This window comes from Pestalotiopsis fici, assembly GCF_000516985.1.
Source record: "Pestalotiopsis fici W106-1 unplaced genomic scaffold PFICI_Scf_1, whole genome shotgun sequence".
Lineage (NCBI taxonomy): Eukaryota > Fungi > Ascomycota > Sordariomycetes > Amphisphaeriales > Sporocadaceae > Pestalotiopsis > Pestalotiopsis fici.
Genome location: NW_006917091.1, coordinates 5,354,102 through 5,371,604, shown reverse-complemented (window position 1 = coordinate 5,371,604; position 17,503 = coordinate 5,354,102). Strand labels below are relative to the sequence as shown.

At 49.3% G+C, this 17,503-nt stretch overlaps 5 protein-coding genes across 5 annotated transcripts; 1 reads left to right on the top strand and 4 right to left on the bottom strand.

Moving 5' to 3' along the window:
* Positions 1-2,150: 2,150 nt before the first annotated feature.
* PFICI_01583 (uncharacterized protein) lies at positions 2,151-2,357 on the top strand (the record flags this gene model as incomplete). The annotated part of the gene is made up of 1 exon (XM_007830164.1): positions 2,151-2,357. The coding sequence occupies one exon, from the start codon at positions 2,151-2,153 to the stop codon at positions 2,355-2,357; it is 207 nt and encodes a 68-aa protein (XP_007828355.1).
* Positions 2,358-4,065: 1,708 nt separating this feature from the next.
* PFICI_01582 (uncharacterized protein) lies at positions 4,066-5,916 on the bottom strand (the record flags this gene model as incomplete). Its single annotated transcript, XM_007830163.1, has 1 exon — positions 4,066-5,916. The coding sequence occupies one exon, from the start codon at positions 5,914-5,916 to the stop codon at positions 4,066-4,068; it is 1,851 nt and encodes a 616-aa protein (XP_007828354.1).
* Positions 5,917-9,431: 3,515 nt separating this feature from the next.
* On the bottom strand, positions 9,432-10,524 carry PFICI_01581 (uncharacterized protein; the record flags this gene model as incomplete). Its single annotated transcript, XM_007830162.1, has 5 exons — positions 9,432-9,622; positions 9,705-10,021; positions 10,080-10,186; positions 10,255-10,413; positions 10,483-10,524. 5 exons carry the CDS (start codon positions 10,522-10,524, stop codon positions 9,432-9,434), a joined length of 816 nt encoding a protein of 271 aa, XP_007828353.1.
* Positions 10,525-12,663: 2,139 nt separating this feature from the next.
* On the bottom strand, positions 12,664-13,381 carry PFICI_01580 (uncharacterized protein; the record flags this gene model as incomplete). The annotated part of the gene is made up of 2 exons (XM_007830161.1): positions 12,664-13,095; positions 13,172-13,381. 2 exons carry the CDS (start codon positions 13,379-13,381, stop codon positions 12,664-12,666), a joined length of 642 nt encoding a protein of 213 aa, XP_007828352.1.
* Positions 13,382-15,338: 1,957 nt separating this feature from the next.
* PFICI_01579 (uncharacterized protein) lies at positions 15,339-16,364 on the bottom strand (the record flags this gene model as incomplete). Its single annotated transcript, XM_007830160.1, has 1 exon — positions 15,339-16,364. One exon carries the CDS (start codon positions 16,362-16,364, stop codon positions 15,339-15,341), a length of 1,026 nt encoding a protein of 341 aa, XP_007828351.1.
* Positions 16,365-17,503: the final 1,139 nt, after the last annotated feature.

Here is a 17,503-nt window from a genome sequence, read left to right as displayed (position 1 = left end):
ATGAACTTGTCAAGCGAAGGGCGCGCATCGGACCAGCCAGCCAATACCAGAGCGCCCTCGGGCGACACTCCGGAACAAACCCTCAGATAAAATGACGGCTTTCAAACTGCATTCCTAAAACAGCTGATTGCGATTGAGACCCCTTCACTGATACAATCGAAAAATTACTTGAAACGGACGAGATGGTTATCCATGACACAAGCACGCGACCTTATCGACTGCGGTCTTTACTGCCCGGTGACATTGGCCATATTGTGTCCCGACACGGTTCCATTGTAAGTTCTAGCATCATATGCTCGACTCGCCCTTTCTTTTTCGGTCAATTTATTCTATCCTTGAGTAGTAATGTTGTGAATAATACGCAAATGAATTCGGCTGGGACATTACTTTCGAGGCTACCGTAGCTCGCTTGGGCGCCGACATGATCGATTGCTTTGATCCCTCACGAGAGTGCTGCTGGGTCGCCGAATCAGTGTCGGACTCGAATTTCCTAGGCTGTGTGGCAGTTCTGCAAGATCGTCAAGATGAGAGCGCTGCACAATTGCGACTGCTTCTTGTAGAAGAAACTGCTCGAGGCATGGGACTAGGTTCCCATCTCATCAAAGAGTGTGTTGACTTTGCCCGGGCCAAAGGTTATGGGAAAGTGATACTATGGACGTGCAGCATATTAGTGGGAGCCAGGCGATTGTATGATCGGGCTGGGTTTGAACTGGTGCAGTCGGACCCGGAAAAGCATAAATGGGGAAACAAATTGGTAAATGAAGTTTGGGAACTCCGACTTGCTCAATAATCGAGGTACATCGGTAAATGAGCAACAATGTAGAATGTATCAAAACATTGTGGATATCAGATGCATGGGCGCCCTCTACACTACAACACACCCTGGATTTCGCGGGCGACTGCGAGCGGCAGTTGACTGCAGGGCTCGTCGCACTGGGGAAAGTCTGCAAAGAAGCTAAAAAGAGCCCCAGTCACAACGTTGTCATGCAGGAATCTTCATCTTCAGCATCCACCAAGGTGCAAATGTAATTAACATACGCCTCCATTGCAAAGACAAGAGATGAATATGAGACTAATAACTATTATGTCAGTTTAACTATTCCGGGGAGAAGCTGTGTGAAATATCTCCCTTTTGTCGAAGCATTTGCAAATCCATTGTTTATAACGACGTTCCCCAGTGGAATGATGGCATGAGTTATTCCATAGAAGGCCAGAAGTTTTGTATGCAGTCTTTCGGCGTTGATTTGAATGCCCACTAAATCAAAGCAATTTTAGGTGCCCTTGGGCAGAGGAAGCTTGGGGGCGTTCGGGATGCGAGGTGGGGGACTTGTGGCTCGTGGAGGGGTATATGTTACCTGAGCAGCCTATCCCGGGGCTGTCTTATGATGGCTCGATACATTAGCTGAGGCCACTGAATCCACTAACTCCATGAAAAAATCCGATCTCCAGTTCCTCCCCGCCAGCAGACGGAGATGCTGCTGTTCCTACTGCAGAAGAAAGGGGGAAGAAAACCATAGAGAATGGAGCTGCTCGTTATCTCCGACTCATGATAGCCGATCCTGGACCCTCAAACCAGCCGAGCTCGAAGCTCGAGAGCCGTGCTAATACCAAGTCGAGTACAACTTGCCAACTTTCAACTAGGTTAGTGTAGACGGCATGCATCAGCTGCGCCGTCGGGACTACTGCCATAGCTCGGAGGAAACTACAAGGAGCCGAAGTATACAGCACCGCGAGCCAGCGCAACCACGATGAAATCCGTGAATATGGTGCAACTTCGCCGACGGGCCACTACTCAAAATATGCAGTGTCATTCATTTCATTATTTATTTACCGTGTGGGTGACTCGTTGCAAAGGAACGAAAAGCTCACATTTTCTTTTTCCTTATCGCACACGTACAATTACAAAATGCAAGAAATAGATAGTAAATATGCAATTTTGAGCCCCCCTTGGCTTTGAGAGCTTTGATAGAAGCTGTTGATCTTTGGTCGAACCGGCATGCTCGTAGATTACCACAACAATGAAAACTCACTCGGACATGGAACCGCACGGAATCCGATACTTCCGATATGGAAAGTCTTTGCACGGAACTTGAATTTCATAACAAGTCGGCGAATAATATTCTTCGGCTTCTCCCGAGATTCGGCAACGTATGTTGTCCGACACGGTGACTTTGCTTGACAAGGTCAAAAAGGGTACAGTCACGAAGCCCATCAAGAACATTGGGAAACTAGAAGGCATCCTGCGGCGCATCAGCATCTGTATCGGCATCGGTATCGATGTCGGTTTCTGTGTCGGTGTCGGTGTCGGTGTCGGCACCGGCATTGACTGCCCTTTGATTAGAATCGCCATAGACTAGGATAGTTTCTCAAGACTACTTTGCAGCGAAATGCTGAACGAGTTCGCCGGGCATATCGACTTTGGTTTTCTTTCGTTTTCCAGTTTCCGGCAGGAGCCTAATTACGGCCTCGCAGTCGTATTCATCTCCAAGTGACAGCGGCGTAGCGTCCCTCTTGTTCTCCAATTTGATGCCGACATTCTCCGATTCTGGCAATCCCCGCATTATAGACAATTCGCTTTTCTCGGCAGCATAATATACAATGCAGTCTGGTTCCGATGATCTGCCTGTCACCGGTGGCGCGAGTCCGGGTCCTCGGGTTCTTGAAGCTCCTTTGATAGTTGCAGCTTGTCAAGACGATGCTTAATGACAAGTTTGACTTCCTTGCTAATGTCCTGGGAGGGTTTCTCTCAAACGGCGTCGGTGACATTGAACCGGGCGAGTTGCTTCCCTGGCACGCCGACAAACCCGCGGTATGGAAAGGTCCGGAGAGGTACAGGCTCCCCGCTTGTCGTGTCGGTGTTTATGGACAAATTCCTAGCCTCGATGGTCATGGCGCTGCGGGGCCGTTCTTGTATAGGTTATTAAGGACGTTGAAGACGGCGACCAGCCGTTCGCTGCGCCAGACATTGTTGTGCCAGTGCCAGTATGGCCGTCCGAGGGAGGCGGTGTTCAACTCGTAGCTTGTGACGATGCCAAAGTGATGACAAGCGTGTTTCATGTCCTCTTACTGGCCACTGTTGCTCCTCTTGTCAAGAACTATGGCTCAGCCAAATTGATAATGATTGGTAGCATATTGTCTTCAGACATTCTACGAAGACCTTCGCCATGACCTTTGCCAGCACTAAGACCGATACCTAGAATGCCGACGTAATCGCAGCCGCCGCAGTGGACATCAGGTTCGGAATTTTCGGTCCCCTGAGAGGCAACATGGGCAACTCTAGGATTATCGGGCCCATATATCAAGACACTTGAGGATTCCCAACCGGCAAGCTCTTGCTGCACCTGTTCCGTTCGGGATGCCGATAGTGGAATACTAGTCTTACGAGATATCTGGAAATATTGGCACCATCTACAATGTACTAGGATGAACAAATAATAAGAGCCTCCAAGATGTCTATTAGTGAAAATGTCGTATCTGGTCACTACGCCAGCAGACTAAAATGTGAAGCAACACACCAGGAGCCAGGCTACTAGTGTAGATATAGCACATGCAGCGCAATAGAAAATATATCAAAATGAATTGATTTCCTTTAGCATTACTCTTGCTGGGCAAGTGTAATTGTCCATCATAAACGTGTCTCGGAGATCTCATATACAAAACTCAAAAATGGCCAACCCGAACTATTTGATCACGAGGAATCTAGCTCACACAATTGCATGTCGTTGTGCCCCTTCGACCTGAAAAGGTTCATCCTAGGCTTACTTAGAGAATTAAGTTCTGGTGTGAAATATTAGTCTCTCATCTCATGTTGCATTAACTGGGATCAAATTCATGAAGTGAACAAGGTATTCAAAAGTCTTGTCAATGTCAGTCTTGCACGTTGCCTAGTGGACGAGAGAACAGACACGAATGACAAGACGGAAGAGAATGGATTTGTAATAATCAATAAGGAAATAATAAGTGCTCGTTCTAATATATCTATGTCTGCTATCTGTTATAGCTCCTCCAATTCTAGATTCCCTGTTCATATATGAGTGTCGCGTCGAAGCTCTATCTACAGTCTTTCTAGTCCTTTCCGACTCCCTCGAAAATGTCCGAAACAACAGTGTGCAGGCGTCCAGATCTGATGGACTCGTAGACGCGCGTATTAAAGAGACCCATGCTTGGTGTCACGCCGTTTTCCTTTCCAGCCTCCTTCGAGTTCAGTTGGGACTCGTCAAGGAATGGAATGTTCAGCTCGTTGCGGATGAAGCGGTAGATGCGCTGCGAAGCGTAGCCAATGTGAGGCAGGGCATTAGGGGCCTCGGCCTTGCGGCCTTCAATCTCGATCGTTCGCAGGTCGAGAGCCTGGCAGACAGCCAAGAGGTGTGCCGATGTGATCTGGGTCAAGACGTCGACGGCCTCGAGCGTGTAGCGTGCAGACACAAGCGCCAGCGAGTTGAGAGCCTGGTTGCCCATCTCGGCAGTCTGAACGTGCGAGCCGACGGGGTTGGCAAGGAAGCCCAGCTCCGAGGTCAGGGCGGCAATGACGACGTCGAGGCCCTTGAACAGGAACGACTCGTTGGGGTCGTCGGAGCACAGGTTTGGTGGCAGGCCCCAACTGGTGGCCGGGTTGATCATCTCGGTGCACTGAGTGAAGAGCATGCGGCCGATGCTCTGCAGGCCCTGGCGCAGCTTCTCGACTGCCGAGGTGACGGCACGCGCCTGGAAGTTGCCGCCGTGGAACACGCGCTCCGTCTCGACATCGATCAACGGGTTGTCCGTGACAGAGTTGAGCTCGATAGTGAGCTGGTCGTAGGCGAGGCAGAAGTCCTCGAGGACCGGGCCAATCCACTGGCTGGATGTGCGAAGCGAGTAGCGATCCTGGCGCAGCGTTGCCTTGGAACGGCTGTCGTGGCGGTTCAGCAACTGTGATCCGGACAAGAAGGCCTTGATGTTGCGTGCGCTGTCGACTTGTCCCGGGTGCGGGCGAATACGGGCAATGAAGGGCTCAAAGCTCTCATCGCTACCTCTCAGAGCTTCTACGCTCATGGCTGTCAACACCTGTGCCAGAGCTGCGAGCGAGACTGACTCGTGAGCAGCGAGAGCAGCAACGGCTGCAGATACAGCAGTACCATTCACAATGGCAAGACCTTCCTTGGCGTGGAGGCTGATGGGAGCAATGTCGGCTTCCGCCAGAGCGACGTCTGCCCGTGTCACCTTTCGGCCACCCTCAACGTCTCTGGGGCCGGTAAATGCTGTGGCAGATGTCTTGCCCTGCATCAAGGCACAGATCCAGGCGAGAGAGCTCAAGTCTCCGGACGCCGAGATACTTCCACGCACGGGGATGGTTGGCACGACATCTTTGTTCAGGAGGCTCTTGAGACTTTCTGCGATATCAACCCGGATACCGGAGGCTCCACCGGCCAATGAGTTAAGACGGATGAGCATAGACGCCCTCGCCCACGATTCCGGCATGCAGGTAACGGCAAACGGGTCGTTGAGCGGGAGAGAAGTCTTGGGGGATGTTTGCTTGTGCCCATTTGTGTGGCCGTTTGTGTGGCCGTTGGTTCCGTTGGTCTTGGGTGCCTGCTGGGACTTGCCGTCGGCAACGATTCCACAAGTCAAGTGGTTGATCAGACTCTGCTGAACCAACTCGACGTCGTTGGACCTGGCATCAGCACTGCCACCGAATCCGGTGTTGACTCCGTAGATGACCTCGCCCTGAGAGATCTTCTTTGGGATAATCTTGCTGCATACTTCAATGGCTTCGATGGACGAGGAGGAGAGCTCGACGGATGCAAGGTGCCTCGAAACTGCCACGACGTCGGCAATGGTCAGGTCTGCTCCAGTGATGGACCGTACTTCATCTGCGCGTGACGCATCATATTTCTGAGATAGGACCAAGTCCGTAAACCTCGAGCTAGGGGACGACATGATGATCAAGAAAAGGATGCGCCGTGTCTCGAAGCTGGATGATAAGAATGGCTCGAGAAGGATGTGTTTTCCCTCAAACTCTTGACGGGTTCGACACGGTGATATATATCTAGATCGAAGGAGGTTTCAGACAGGCACAGATTGCTTGTAAGAGTTATCAATGGATAGATATGCTGCGCTTGTATCGATGAGCAGAGGAAGGTTACATTGATGATTGCTTCATTCCGTTATATATTCATATCATCGACACCCTACAACTACAATACATCCATACTGCACGTCCTTATTCTCCGGATCCTTGCCCATCCATGCTCAAGCCTTCGACAGACGCCTTTGAAACATCGGCTCTTAGTCACAAACTGCATCACAGCAGGCTGGAAAAGTGATCTCCGTCTGATTGAAAAATTTCCGATACACCGTGACATGTCGCCATCTCGGGAAGCCGATAGAGTGTAAAGATCAGCATCTAGGCGTAAGCCATGCCGTTGAGTGGTGTATGCAGCGGAAACTTGGATTAGGTGAGACTCAACCTCGCTACCGGTACTGGCCACGCGTTTTTACAGTGTTCACAGTTACCTACCTAGCTAGGAAGGACGAGAGTCGGCCATGGACCAGCACTATGAAAACCCGAATCTCACTCTACAAACAACTACACCATTCGGATTGACTGCTATCATCTATCTAACACACAGTCGCAATGGTTCTGACAAAGCCCGTCAGCTCCCTCGAGGCCCGGAAAATTTCCCATACCTCGGAGTTGTCTGAACCGACTTTTTCCGGCACACCGCCATGGCGGAGATGCAGTAAGCTTATTCCTTAAGATCCTTTGTATAAAGAAGTGCAAAGGTAGGAATTGGCAATCAAACGCTGGTAACCTATGTGTTGATGATTTGTGCAATATGGTAATAGCAATAGGCATAGCTCTGGTGAGATTCGATTTGACCATATTAGAAGACGGCGCAGCCTAGAATGCCCACTCATGCGGGTGAGATGCAATAAAGCATTGTAAGCCAACTAGCCGGTTCCAAGGGTCCCTGTCTCCCCTGTTATGATCCAATCTTGAGGATTGTGACCCCCGCGCGGCCCACGGAGGGCTTAGTGTGGCGGTCGGCGAATCGGCGTTACGCCGAATGCAGAAGATCGGAAGCCCTACAGGTTCTGCCTACGTAAGTACACCGCGCGGCCCATATATCGTCTTGATACTCGGGTTTTCGGCGCATGCCAGAACCATCCTAAGCCGAATGCCCAGGTGGCCCGGTGTGGCTTGCAGAAGGTCGGCGCTATCGATGACAAAGATACGGTGATTGCTAACCAGGCTCAGCTAAGATGCATCAACTCCTCGTGCGCAGAAAGTACCCCCCCTCTAATTGGTTGTGATACCACAGGGTCATGTTCAAAGGTGCCGCTCCTGAGGTAAGCGAGTGGCGTTTGAGGTAGCATCTGGATCTCGACATTGATGTGTCAGAATCCTGAGTGAGCAAGGGCGAATGTGTCACCTGTGATAAAGTGAGAGGTAGTACTTCGCACCTCAAACACCGTTACGATGTGCCCGACTTGAGCAAGGCCGAGCCACTGAGATGGCAGTCCGCAACTCGAACGGTGAAGGCTGACCTGACCGTGAGGTGTCTGTGTCCGGCATGGCGATAACCATGGTACTCGGTCTCATTGATGACTTTCTTCGAACCCGAAGTAAAGCGCCGAATGTTCAAAAGATTGGCGATGGGGAAGAGTCAGGGCCGAGTACCGACTGTTGCGGAGGCGCGTATATATCTCTACACTAGCTCGAGCTTGGTGTGGAGCTCCCACTTTTACAGATATGGCCGGTAGAGAGTATATCCCGCACCACACCAACATCAAGCGATCTGCATTTAGGGTTGAAGGATGGCCCGAAGGATTGAATTCGAAACGTTGTACTATACCAAAAAAGATTGATAAGATAATGTGCCTCCTGGGTAGGAGCAGAACGTCGATTGCAGATGAATAATCTCCAAAGCATGTGGAATTTGTGAGACTCACGGGTGGCACATTGCATAATCTTGACATAATAGTATCTATGCAATCCTGGCCGTGTCGCTTGGAATGCCAACAACGTCTGTGTAAATTTCCTAGACGGGCTGATTGCAGCTCCTATCCTATCCAACGCAATGCTACAAGGGAAACCTTGTCGTGTACTAATACTGCCAAGCCTGCTGTGGCCAGAAGGATGCGTACGGCCGTTAGTGTGCTCGGTATGTGAAGAGTAAATCGGGTATTGCACCAGCAAATATTTCGGGTCTCGCCCAGTGAGTATCAGTCAGCCTACCGCAGTGGAGGTAGGGCCCTGAAGTCCACACAGATTTAGTGACCTAGTGGGTGTTCTGATGTGGTCTGATGCAGGCTAATGGGTCGCTGCTCCGCCAATCGCGAGGTTCCGCGATGATACCTAGTATATAACGGTGTACGCAGCACGGCAGTGTAGGTGGAGCAGGGACAGCAGATAAACAGAATTGCGCTACATCTGAACAGTGTGCGAACACATTACACGGTAAATATGCAGTTAGACAAAGCCGTTCCTGGTCCTGGTGCTGGTGCTATGGGACGATCCGCACTGCACTAAAGGTCCCGGAGCCAGTCCCGAGACGATATCCCCCCGGCGATCGCCACAACGGGAGATCCAAGCCCACTCGGACTTGTACCCTGGTTTCCCTTGAAGTCTAACTTGGCGCTTATTCCAAGGAAGCTTGTCTCGATCCAAAATATTCCGTTGTCTGAGGTATTCCTACAAGAATCGCCATGTACCAAGTATATACGTATATTGTTTCGCGCCTCGACTCTAGGCAATGATCGCTGGGATATCGACCATCAAGCATTAAACCCCGACCAGGTCTATACACCCTGGGCCCGAACCTGATACCGAGAAGCTCGTGAATACGTAATAGCGTTGTGATTATGATAGCGGCCAGCCAGGGCTTGAAGGTACCTAGGTTAGTAGGCTATAGACCAGCGTCCTGGTGGCCCGTGCCTCAACAACAACGCTCGCAAGCTACCAGCATAGATAGAGCTTCTTCTAGCATTGTGTAATTATCTTGCTGCGGTCGCAGGCCAAAGCTTTTGCATCCATGTCAAGTACCGACGGGGAACTCCCAAAAGCGCGATCATACACAGTACAATTTGACAGCACCAAATGTGCACAACTTGCGTGCGCACGAACCAAGAACTCACGGTCCACAAGCTAAAGCATGCCCATAAAACCACAGTAGTACATTAAACCAAACCCAACATTAAAACATGGTCGCTGACTACGCGGGGGAGCCACACCCCCCCGCACATGATTAAATACTTTTTTCCCCTTTTCTAATTATAGTCTCCAAGCACTAGTCCATGATTAACAGCCCGATAATGCTTTTTGGGATAAGGTATCATTGTTATTCTCAAGTATAATCTAGCTAATTCATCATAGTCTCAGGACTTCTTGCGATGACACTATATACAAGTGTTAAGATATACTAATTGCTCATATCAGTCCGTATTACTGATTACAGCCACTGCCTGTTGCCCAGGTGAGAGATGAATGCGCCGCCATCGCCCTTTTCAAGGCTGGCATTCTCCCAGACCTCAACCGCCTGCTTGACGGCCACTTCCGTGGGGACGGGACCCGCAAAGTTGGGTGCGTACTTGGCGAAACCTCCAAACATGGTCTGCAGTCGCTGAAGCTGCTCAGGGGTCACTGTGTGGGAGAAGAGGTTCCGTGGTCAGTCCAACATGTTTTTCAATTATCGAAATAGAGTGAAAAGAGGAGATGCACATACAGGTTGAGGCGTCAAAGTTGCCCGTGTCGACAACTCCTGGGCTGTAGGAAAGAAAGAGGACGCCCTGCTTCTTGTACTGTACGTTGTACTTGGCGATAATGACGTTCAAGGCCGCCTTGGAGGCGGCGTACATTGCTGAAATCTCAATATCGTACCCATTGATCAAGTCAATGTCGGCCATTCCTGTGCTCAGGGAAATGATCTTCTTGACCTTGCCCTTGAGAATGAGAGGGAGGAAGGCACTGATGAAGTACATGTTGCCAATCACATTGACTTCAACTGAGTTGCGGAGGCTCTCGGCGGCCGTCAAAACAGGCCTGCTCAACCCTATCAGTTTCCTCTATTCTAAGTGCACAGGGAAAAGGCAAGACTCACAAGTCTCCAAGTGGATTGTACTCTTCATTTGATGAGACGGAAGCGGCGTTTGCAACCAGGTAGTCGACGGCACCACCAGTGACGGCTGAGGTCTGCTCGGCAGCAGTCTGAGGTTTTGCGAAACGTGTGAGTAAAACCGTATGAAGCGATATCCAGTGGCATTGATGCGGCTTACCTTGAAATCTTCATAGTTGGTGAGATCGGCGGCAAAGACGTGAATGTTGGATCGGCCAGGCAGTTCCGATGCAACCTTCTCCTTGAGGGCGGATGCATTTCGGGCAAGACCAATGACGGTGTTGTTGGGGTTGCTAGAGAACTCCTTGAGGAAGGCAAACTATTGATGCGCGCATCTGTCAGGCCATTGACACCCAAAAAGAAATGTTCTGCATTTGGCGGCACTTACTCCCAGGCCCCTCGAAGCTCCAGTGATAACGTATGACGACATGGTGAAATTGCTAGGTGATGAGATTTTTCTTTTGTTTTGTGAGTGAATGTTGAGTTATCTCACGTTCAATTCACGTATGATCGTGGCATTGATATAGTTGCCAGCAATGTAAGGCGAGCTTGGATTACAAATTGCATGATGCTAGGTGCCATGAATTCTAGCGTATTCTCCTTGTCCGCTGCTTACAAATGCCCGAGTCGTTTGCTGCATGCAGGCTGCAACTGATGATGTGTTGGGCTAGGCGGGAAAACCATGAGACAATCAGCTGTCCAAACAGTCTATTGTGCCGCATCTAGTAAATCCACTCTGTGAGCGTACTGTAGCTACCAGTGTGGAGCTTCATATTGTAGTCTGCTGGCGTTGTGGTTAGATGCGATATAGTTTCTACAGGGTACCATGGATGTGCTGTAGCTTACTGCGTACTCTCTAGGTTAGGTAGGTTGGATCCAAGTGGAATCGATTGGCTGTGCCGCTCGGAGAAACCTTTTGTGTAACCATGCAGGCAGAGCGGGTCGGTCCTTGCGCCACTCGTCTCACAGATCTACCCGCAATAATCCTGGAGGATGAGTGCTGAGGTAGTCTTGCAACAGAAAATCACTTTTTGATGATGAATTCATCGCGGAAAACGTATAGTCCTCATACAGCTGCGTAGCACGCAGATACCCCGAATGCTAGAGCTGAACCGCCCCGAACCCCGCATTGTAAGCAAGCCATGGCGTATACGGTAGCGTGTTGGATGGAGCTAAAGAGATCTGCCAGCCATTGCATGCTCAAAAATAGGTCCGGTCGGGGGAATATGCAATCACGGCACATCTTCAAATGTACGTCACCTTCCGGCACTGCCTGAGAGAAAGGACCGGAGAGAAAGTACCGGAGGCCAGGGCACCTTTTGGAGCAGACGCCAGACTCCTTCGGGCCCGAACATCTCAAAGCGACTTGAGAAGCTATCGTCAAAGGTTCTTTGTAAGCGAAGCTGGTGTTGCGTTAGGATCATCGCTTCCCGGCGTTATGGTTCATGGAACGCCAAGACAGGGGGGGTTTACGACATTGTCGCATGGCAAAGCAACTGAGGGACGCTATAGTCGCCGCTATAGTCACTAAATCGTAGTTTCTTCGCACAGACGGTCAAGTATAGCCGTAATGCCGCACGGGCGGGTTCCCAAAATACCTACATATATTGGTAGGCAATTAACTGGCCCTTACGGCATACCCCTGCATGGTTGTGACACCATCACCCGTTGAGACCTAAACGTTCTAACGGTCTCGAGGGAATAAGGATTGGCTTTGTCCACCGGCACACTGGTATTCGGTTCCAAAAGTGCTGACTACGCCAATGCGACCTCGGGATAGGTTCGGTTCGTACAGCCAGATATTGGGGTGATTGTAGAAGAAACAGTGGAAGTTTCAGATATTACGAAGATTATAAGCAAATTCGATGTCCTTGGTCTTCGTAGAATCGAACTGACTGATGACGGCAGGTCAAATATCGCAAAGCAACAGCATCCGGTTCCTCGAGAGGTCGTGGCCATGGAATGCAACGACGTTGAATATGTACTTTTGTGCGTTTGCAAATTAGCATGCACAAGCTCTAGGGAGGTTGGAGATTGCGGATAACGAAGAGGCTTTCTTCATCCAGGGTGGATGATACGCTGGTCCTACTATTCGAATCTTCCGGGACGTGGTGTCACGTGCTAGCACCCACGACCCCTGGCCAGACGGGCTTGTCCGCCGTTTTACTTCCACAAGCCACTTTCGTAGCCATAGTTGTCAACCTAGATTAACAGATCTCTTGATACGATCATCGCTCTTTGTGGCTGCATAGCTCGATAGATTCACTTGTTCATTTTCCGTTGCAGTTTATCCATCGTTTTCCTGCGTCGCGCGTAGTAAGCAACGTCGCGTATGGTAGTGCGGGGAGAGTAGGAAGTGCCACCCAAAATTCCCTGACTTGCCGGGTATTTAATTTGTATCATTTGAACCTTTCGTGGGGTAAGCTGTGCCAAGACTAGACTCGGCTTCAAGACAAATCAATGGGAATATTATACCTATGTGCGTTCAAATGTAAAGGCATCCATTATGAAACCTGGCTGGTCCAAAAAAAAAATGGGAGATGGTATTTTGGAAGTATTTTGCAACTCATCAAAACTCGCTATCAAATTTATCGTCATATCTCCTGTAGTCATGCCTCCAATCAAAACTGTCATCATTCCTTGCGTAAACAACGGGCTTATGATCAGAAACTTTGACATGGGTCTGTCCGATTTTACCATGAGCTCTGGCAATCAACGGACCATCCACGTGATTATCTTGGATCCCTTGCACGATAAATAGTATCTGCCCCGAGTCTTGTCCATTGTTAGACATGTTGATCCACCTACGTACGTTGGCCCGTTGAACTGCTGCATCGCCGCAGTTGATCATGCGCTCTTCGCCCGACTCAAGGATAATCTTGAACGAGCCCTTGACCACGACGGCCAAGTCAACGTTGTTGGCGGCTTGTAAAGATGTTGCCGCCGCTGGGGCGAAATCAACTAGGCGAAATAATGTCCCTTTTGTAACGGCGACGCCAGACTGTATTCGTGGTCAACACATGCCTCGCTTATTGCAACCAAGTCATGTTTGAAAGCACAAAAGGCAATTCACGTACCTCATTTTCTTGGGACAGTTTTACCTCCATTATATCACCAGGATCAGCGACGGGCTCTCGAGTTGGGTAGAGATCATTGACAAGTATTGACTTTCTGATGGGAATTTCATAGTCGTTTTCTGTCGAACGGAATACCGATTCGTCCTTTATGCTGCGAGCAGCAACATTTCCAACAGCACCAACACGGCCAAAATCTTCAATGGTCACCATATTTGTGACTGATTGATATGAAATAGTATGGGGGAATATCTTTCAAGCTTGAGCGCAAGGTTTTGAATCAAGAGATAAGTAGCCGCGAAGAGAAAGTAGCGGTGAGAGTCAGAAACGATTACAAAAGACAAGAAAAACAAAGAGTAAAGCCGTGCGGCAATGTATTTCTCAGCTTTATGCTTGCCGCCACAATCAATGTGGCTAACATTTACCTAGTAATCAGTGGAGGGAGAACACAATTCAGTTGGATCGATCATGAAACTTTGAAGCAACAGCACCGTTGAAGGAGTGAGAAGTGAGACGAAAACCCAAGCCACTCAGCGGGGATGGGAACGTGCCGAACCACAGTCTTTGAATCCATGGATCCTGCGTGTTTCTCACTCGGGTCCTCGAAACCGCTCAAGCAGACAAGTTATCCGGACCCATAAGCACTAGTCAGCCATGTTGCATTTCAATGTGCAGTTGACAGCCAACATTGCCGTACATTTGGCATACAGAACGGCGTGCAGATTCACTAACCAGAAAGAGAGACCCCTGCTCTGCATCTGGTACCCGGCCCGCAAACATGCTTATGGATCATATTCATTCGGCTTTAGCTTTCGCCGGTGGGCCTAGACCCGTGTTGCTTCAACACGCCGACTCGGAGAAATTATGACCAAAAAACCGCATAAGAAATCCGACCCACTGTGTTTTCTCGGGCTTGATTCCAGCCCGTAAAGCACGTGTGATAAGTAGTCCAAAGAAATGGGTACAAATCTCATTTTGACGGATAAAAGCATCGGACCCCGGAGCTTACCTCAGAGCCTCCGGCTTAATGGTTGTTTTCAATGGGCTACGAGAGTTGATGACTCCGCAGGACTCATGCATTTTATTTAACTAAACCCATGTATCCCGATCCGTTATTGTTTGTTAAATACCTACTCTGGGTACTAGGACCCTTCAATTCTTTTCCACAAACTGAGCAAAAACGATATTACTAGGATACCCCGCTGCATAACGGCCAAGCCTTATGCACAAGTCGATGATTTCTTAGCATATTCTCATCTTTTCCAATATGTAAAATGGGAGATGTGCATATCTAACAATATTCATCATTATAACTAGCTTGCTTTATTGATCGATAGTTACTAATCATGGTAAATATAGAAATTCCTCAAATATGATTTCGGCGCGTGGTAGTCGTAACCGGCAGCCGCCGCGTTATGGGCCTCTTGGTGACCAACAACCAACCCACTGTGGGCACCTGCGAGCCAGTATTCCTGGGGCGGACATTTAGGAAAAGACCGATGGAGTGTTTACACAATGCACAAAGGCATCAACCAGCACATGTAATATGCATCTGACCGTCCTACAGCTTTCTACATCACAAATGAGCCTGTGTGACATGGAATGTGCCCGTAGAAAAGTTCTCCGAGTTCGGCTGTCGCACCATGCATCGTTACAACCATTCCATCCTGGTGGTGATTATGCATGCTCCTGTTGATCTCATTCGCGTCTCCCACATGGTGTATCTCCTCAGCACGTCTTGGATTAACTATGTTTGCTATCTGTCATACTCTGGTCACAATCCCGTAGGCAAGATAGATTATTCCACGTCGATGTGACAAGGGTGGTCACGACTGGCACAAGCTTCGATAAGGAGCTGCCTATACTCATTCATATGCATCATATATAAATTCTTTTGCCAGGAACTCGCCTAGTATCTAAACTCTAAAACTACTTGCGATGCTAAATCAACTCTACAGATCCCTGCATGGACCCTTTGTACCCCCACTCCTACATACTCCCTCCATACCAATGCTACCTACCTAGGTAGGTAATTGAAGTAGTAGTATGCTCGTCAGTTCTAATTGTGTTGTGACCCGCAGTACGGGGGGACACTGTGCTGTTTCCTTCTCCCGTCGACCACGTGGCTCACCTCGCATGCGCGGTACGACTGGGGACCCGAAGGAATCCATCAGAATACGTACTTTCTGGCGCAGAACTCGGCCAAAAGCCCGACCGAGATCGCGGCACCGGGGTAGGCACTTCCACGGCCAAATGCCCAAGCGCAACTGGCACCATCTTCCAGATCAGTGACCCAGATCATCCATGCCAGAGTGAGAGCCGTTCCACCACATGAAATAGCATAGTAGACTTCTCCAAATTCTGCCAGCTGACCCGCCAGAACCAGGCAGTAAATCTGCACGGCACCCATGATATAGCAGGCAGGCTTTGTTCCTTTCCTGCCAAGGAGCACGGCAAGTCCCTTGACTCCAGCCTTCAAGTCATCCAAATAATCCTGGTGAGCATAGATGGTGTCGAAGATGACAGTCCAGAGAATACCAGCCACGTAGAGACACGCAGCGGACTGGGCCAGGGGGGACTGGATGACCTTGGAGACTCGGGATGAGAAATCCAACGACGAATCCAACAGAGGCTGCAGTGGATCCTTTCCGATCGACGCAGCAACCAAAAAGATGGCATAAGACAAGCCAAATCCGAGTTCGACCTGGGGATAGTGCGTATAACGCTTCAAGAGAGGGTAGATGAACAAGAGCACGCTGTCCACTCCAGCATGGTATAGTGTCGATTCACCATAAGGGAAAAGGAGACAGGCTCCAGCAGCAGACAGAGCAGCAGTAAAGAAGTGTGCCTGCAAGGTGGATACGGCACCACGGGGGATTGGTCGCACTCGGCAGCGAGCGACTTGTCGATCAAAGTCCTGGTCTAGATTGTCGTTCCACGTACAGGTGATACCGCGAAAGATGACAGTCCATAGACCCATATACGCGGCGAGAAAGGCAATGGAACCGAGATCAAGGTCGTTGGAGAAAGGCTTGATGTTGACAGCGAAACCAAGACCGATCAAGTAGTGCCAGTAAAAAGCCCAGAATCCAGCTTGTCGGTCAAGACGCATCAGTTCAGCGTATGGAACCCACGCATCTGGGAGGACGCGGAAAATGCCATGGTTTGGCTTTTTGTAGTCAACGACGACACCCATGGCGCTAAGACAATTGTTTTGATGCTCTCTCTTTGGGTTGTGATAGCATATGCCTGATCAATTTGTAAATAGAGGAAACTGATCTTGAAATGGACAATATATGCTGTGGCCCGACCAAGGGAGGAAAGTATCAAACGTAGAGGGCTATGGTCGCTGCACCAGGATAGATTGAGATTATTGCAACCTTTATTCTAGGATGATATATATACAATTCTCCAAGTAGGATCAAAACCAATTGCAAAACATAACATGCAACAATAGATGCGAGCTTGATTGGCCGCCCGCCTACTACTGCCTAACCGATAAACTCCGGTCTGACATGCCTTGTGTGAATGCTTGACAATGGTTGGATGAGTCAGCCAGCTCGGCTTTGTCCATCGCGCAATCCTGTGGATCCAGAAACTATAAGCTCCGGGGTTTGTTGAGATTCAGAATAAGCGTTGGTACCCACAGAATCCATCTAGGTCATAATATTGCACCAGTGTCTAAGCACCCACCTAACTTTTCTTTTTCCCGAGCTCCTCACCAATCTGCATGGTTTCAATAACAAAAACATATTATGATTTGCCTTGTTCAAACAGCATCCTAAAGCAGGGGCTATCTGAAAATACCATGCAAGAATTGATTGGTCCAAGGTTATTGTTAGAGAAAGCTATAGGCTCAAAATTCCGGGCTTTTGTAACTCCACTTTCGGCGTTACTTTACTATAGTTTTGTGCATATCTTATGTATAGAGGGGACTCTTATTATCTTGATAATCAACGCCACCTAGGACTTGTGCTTGCCACCCTTTGCCATTTATGATCTCCAATCTTACAGCTGCCATCATGACTAAACTCTAACTTTTCCCTCCTTGAAGCATGTTGCTGAAGAAATCCAGGCCCCAGCCACAATAAAGCCGTAAGCTTCTGGTGGGGTGCCATTGGCCAATCGCTAGCCACAATGCTTCAGACTAGCCAGTTCTCACCTAAGCCAATATTAAAGGGAATATGTGATCGAAGGGGCAATGAAACATGTCTGAGATGATCCTACGATCTACAACAGAAAGGTGATGAACATCTATCTAATATACCCGAGCAGGTAATCTGCGGTGGGTACCGATTATGCCAGTGCAACATCAGTATAGTGACGAGCAACAGC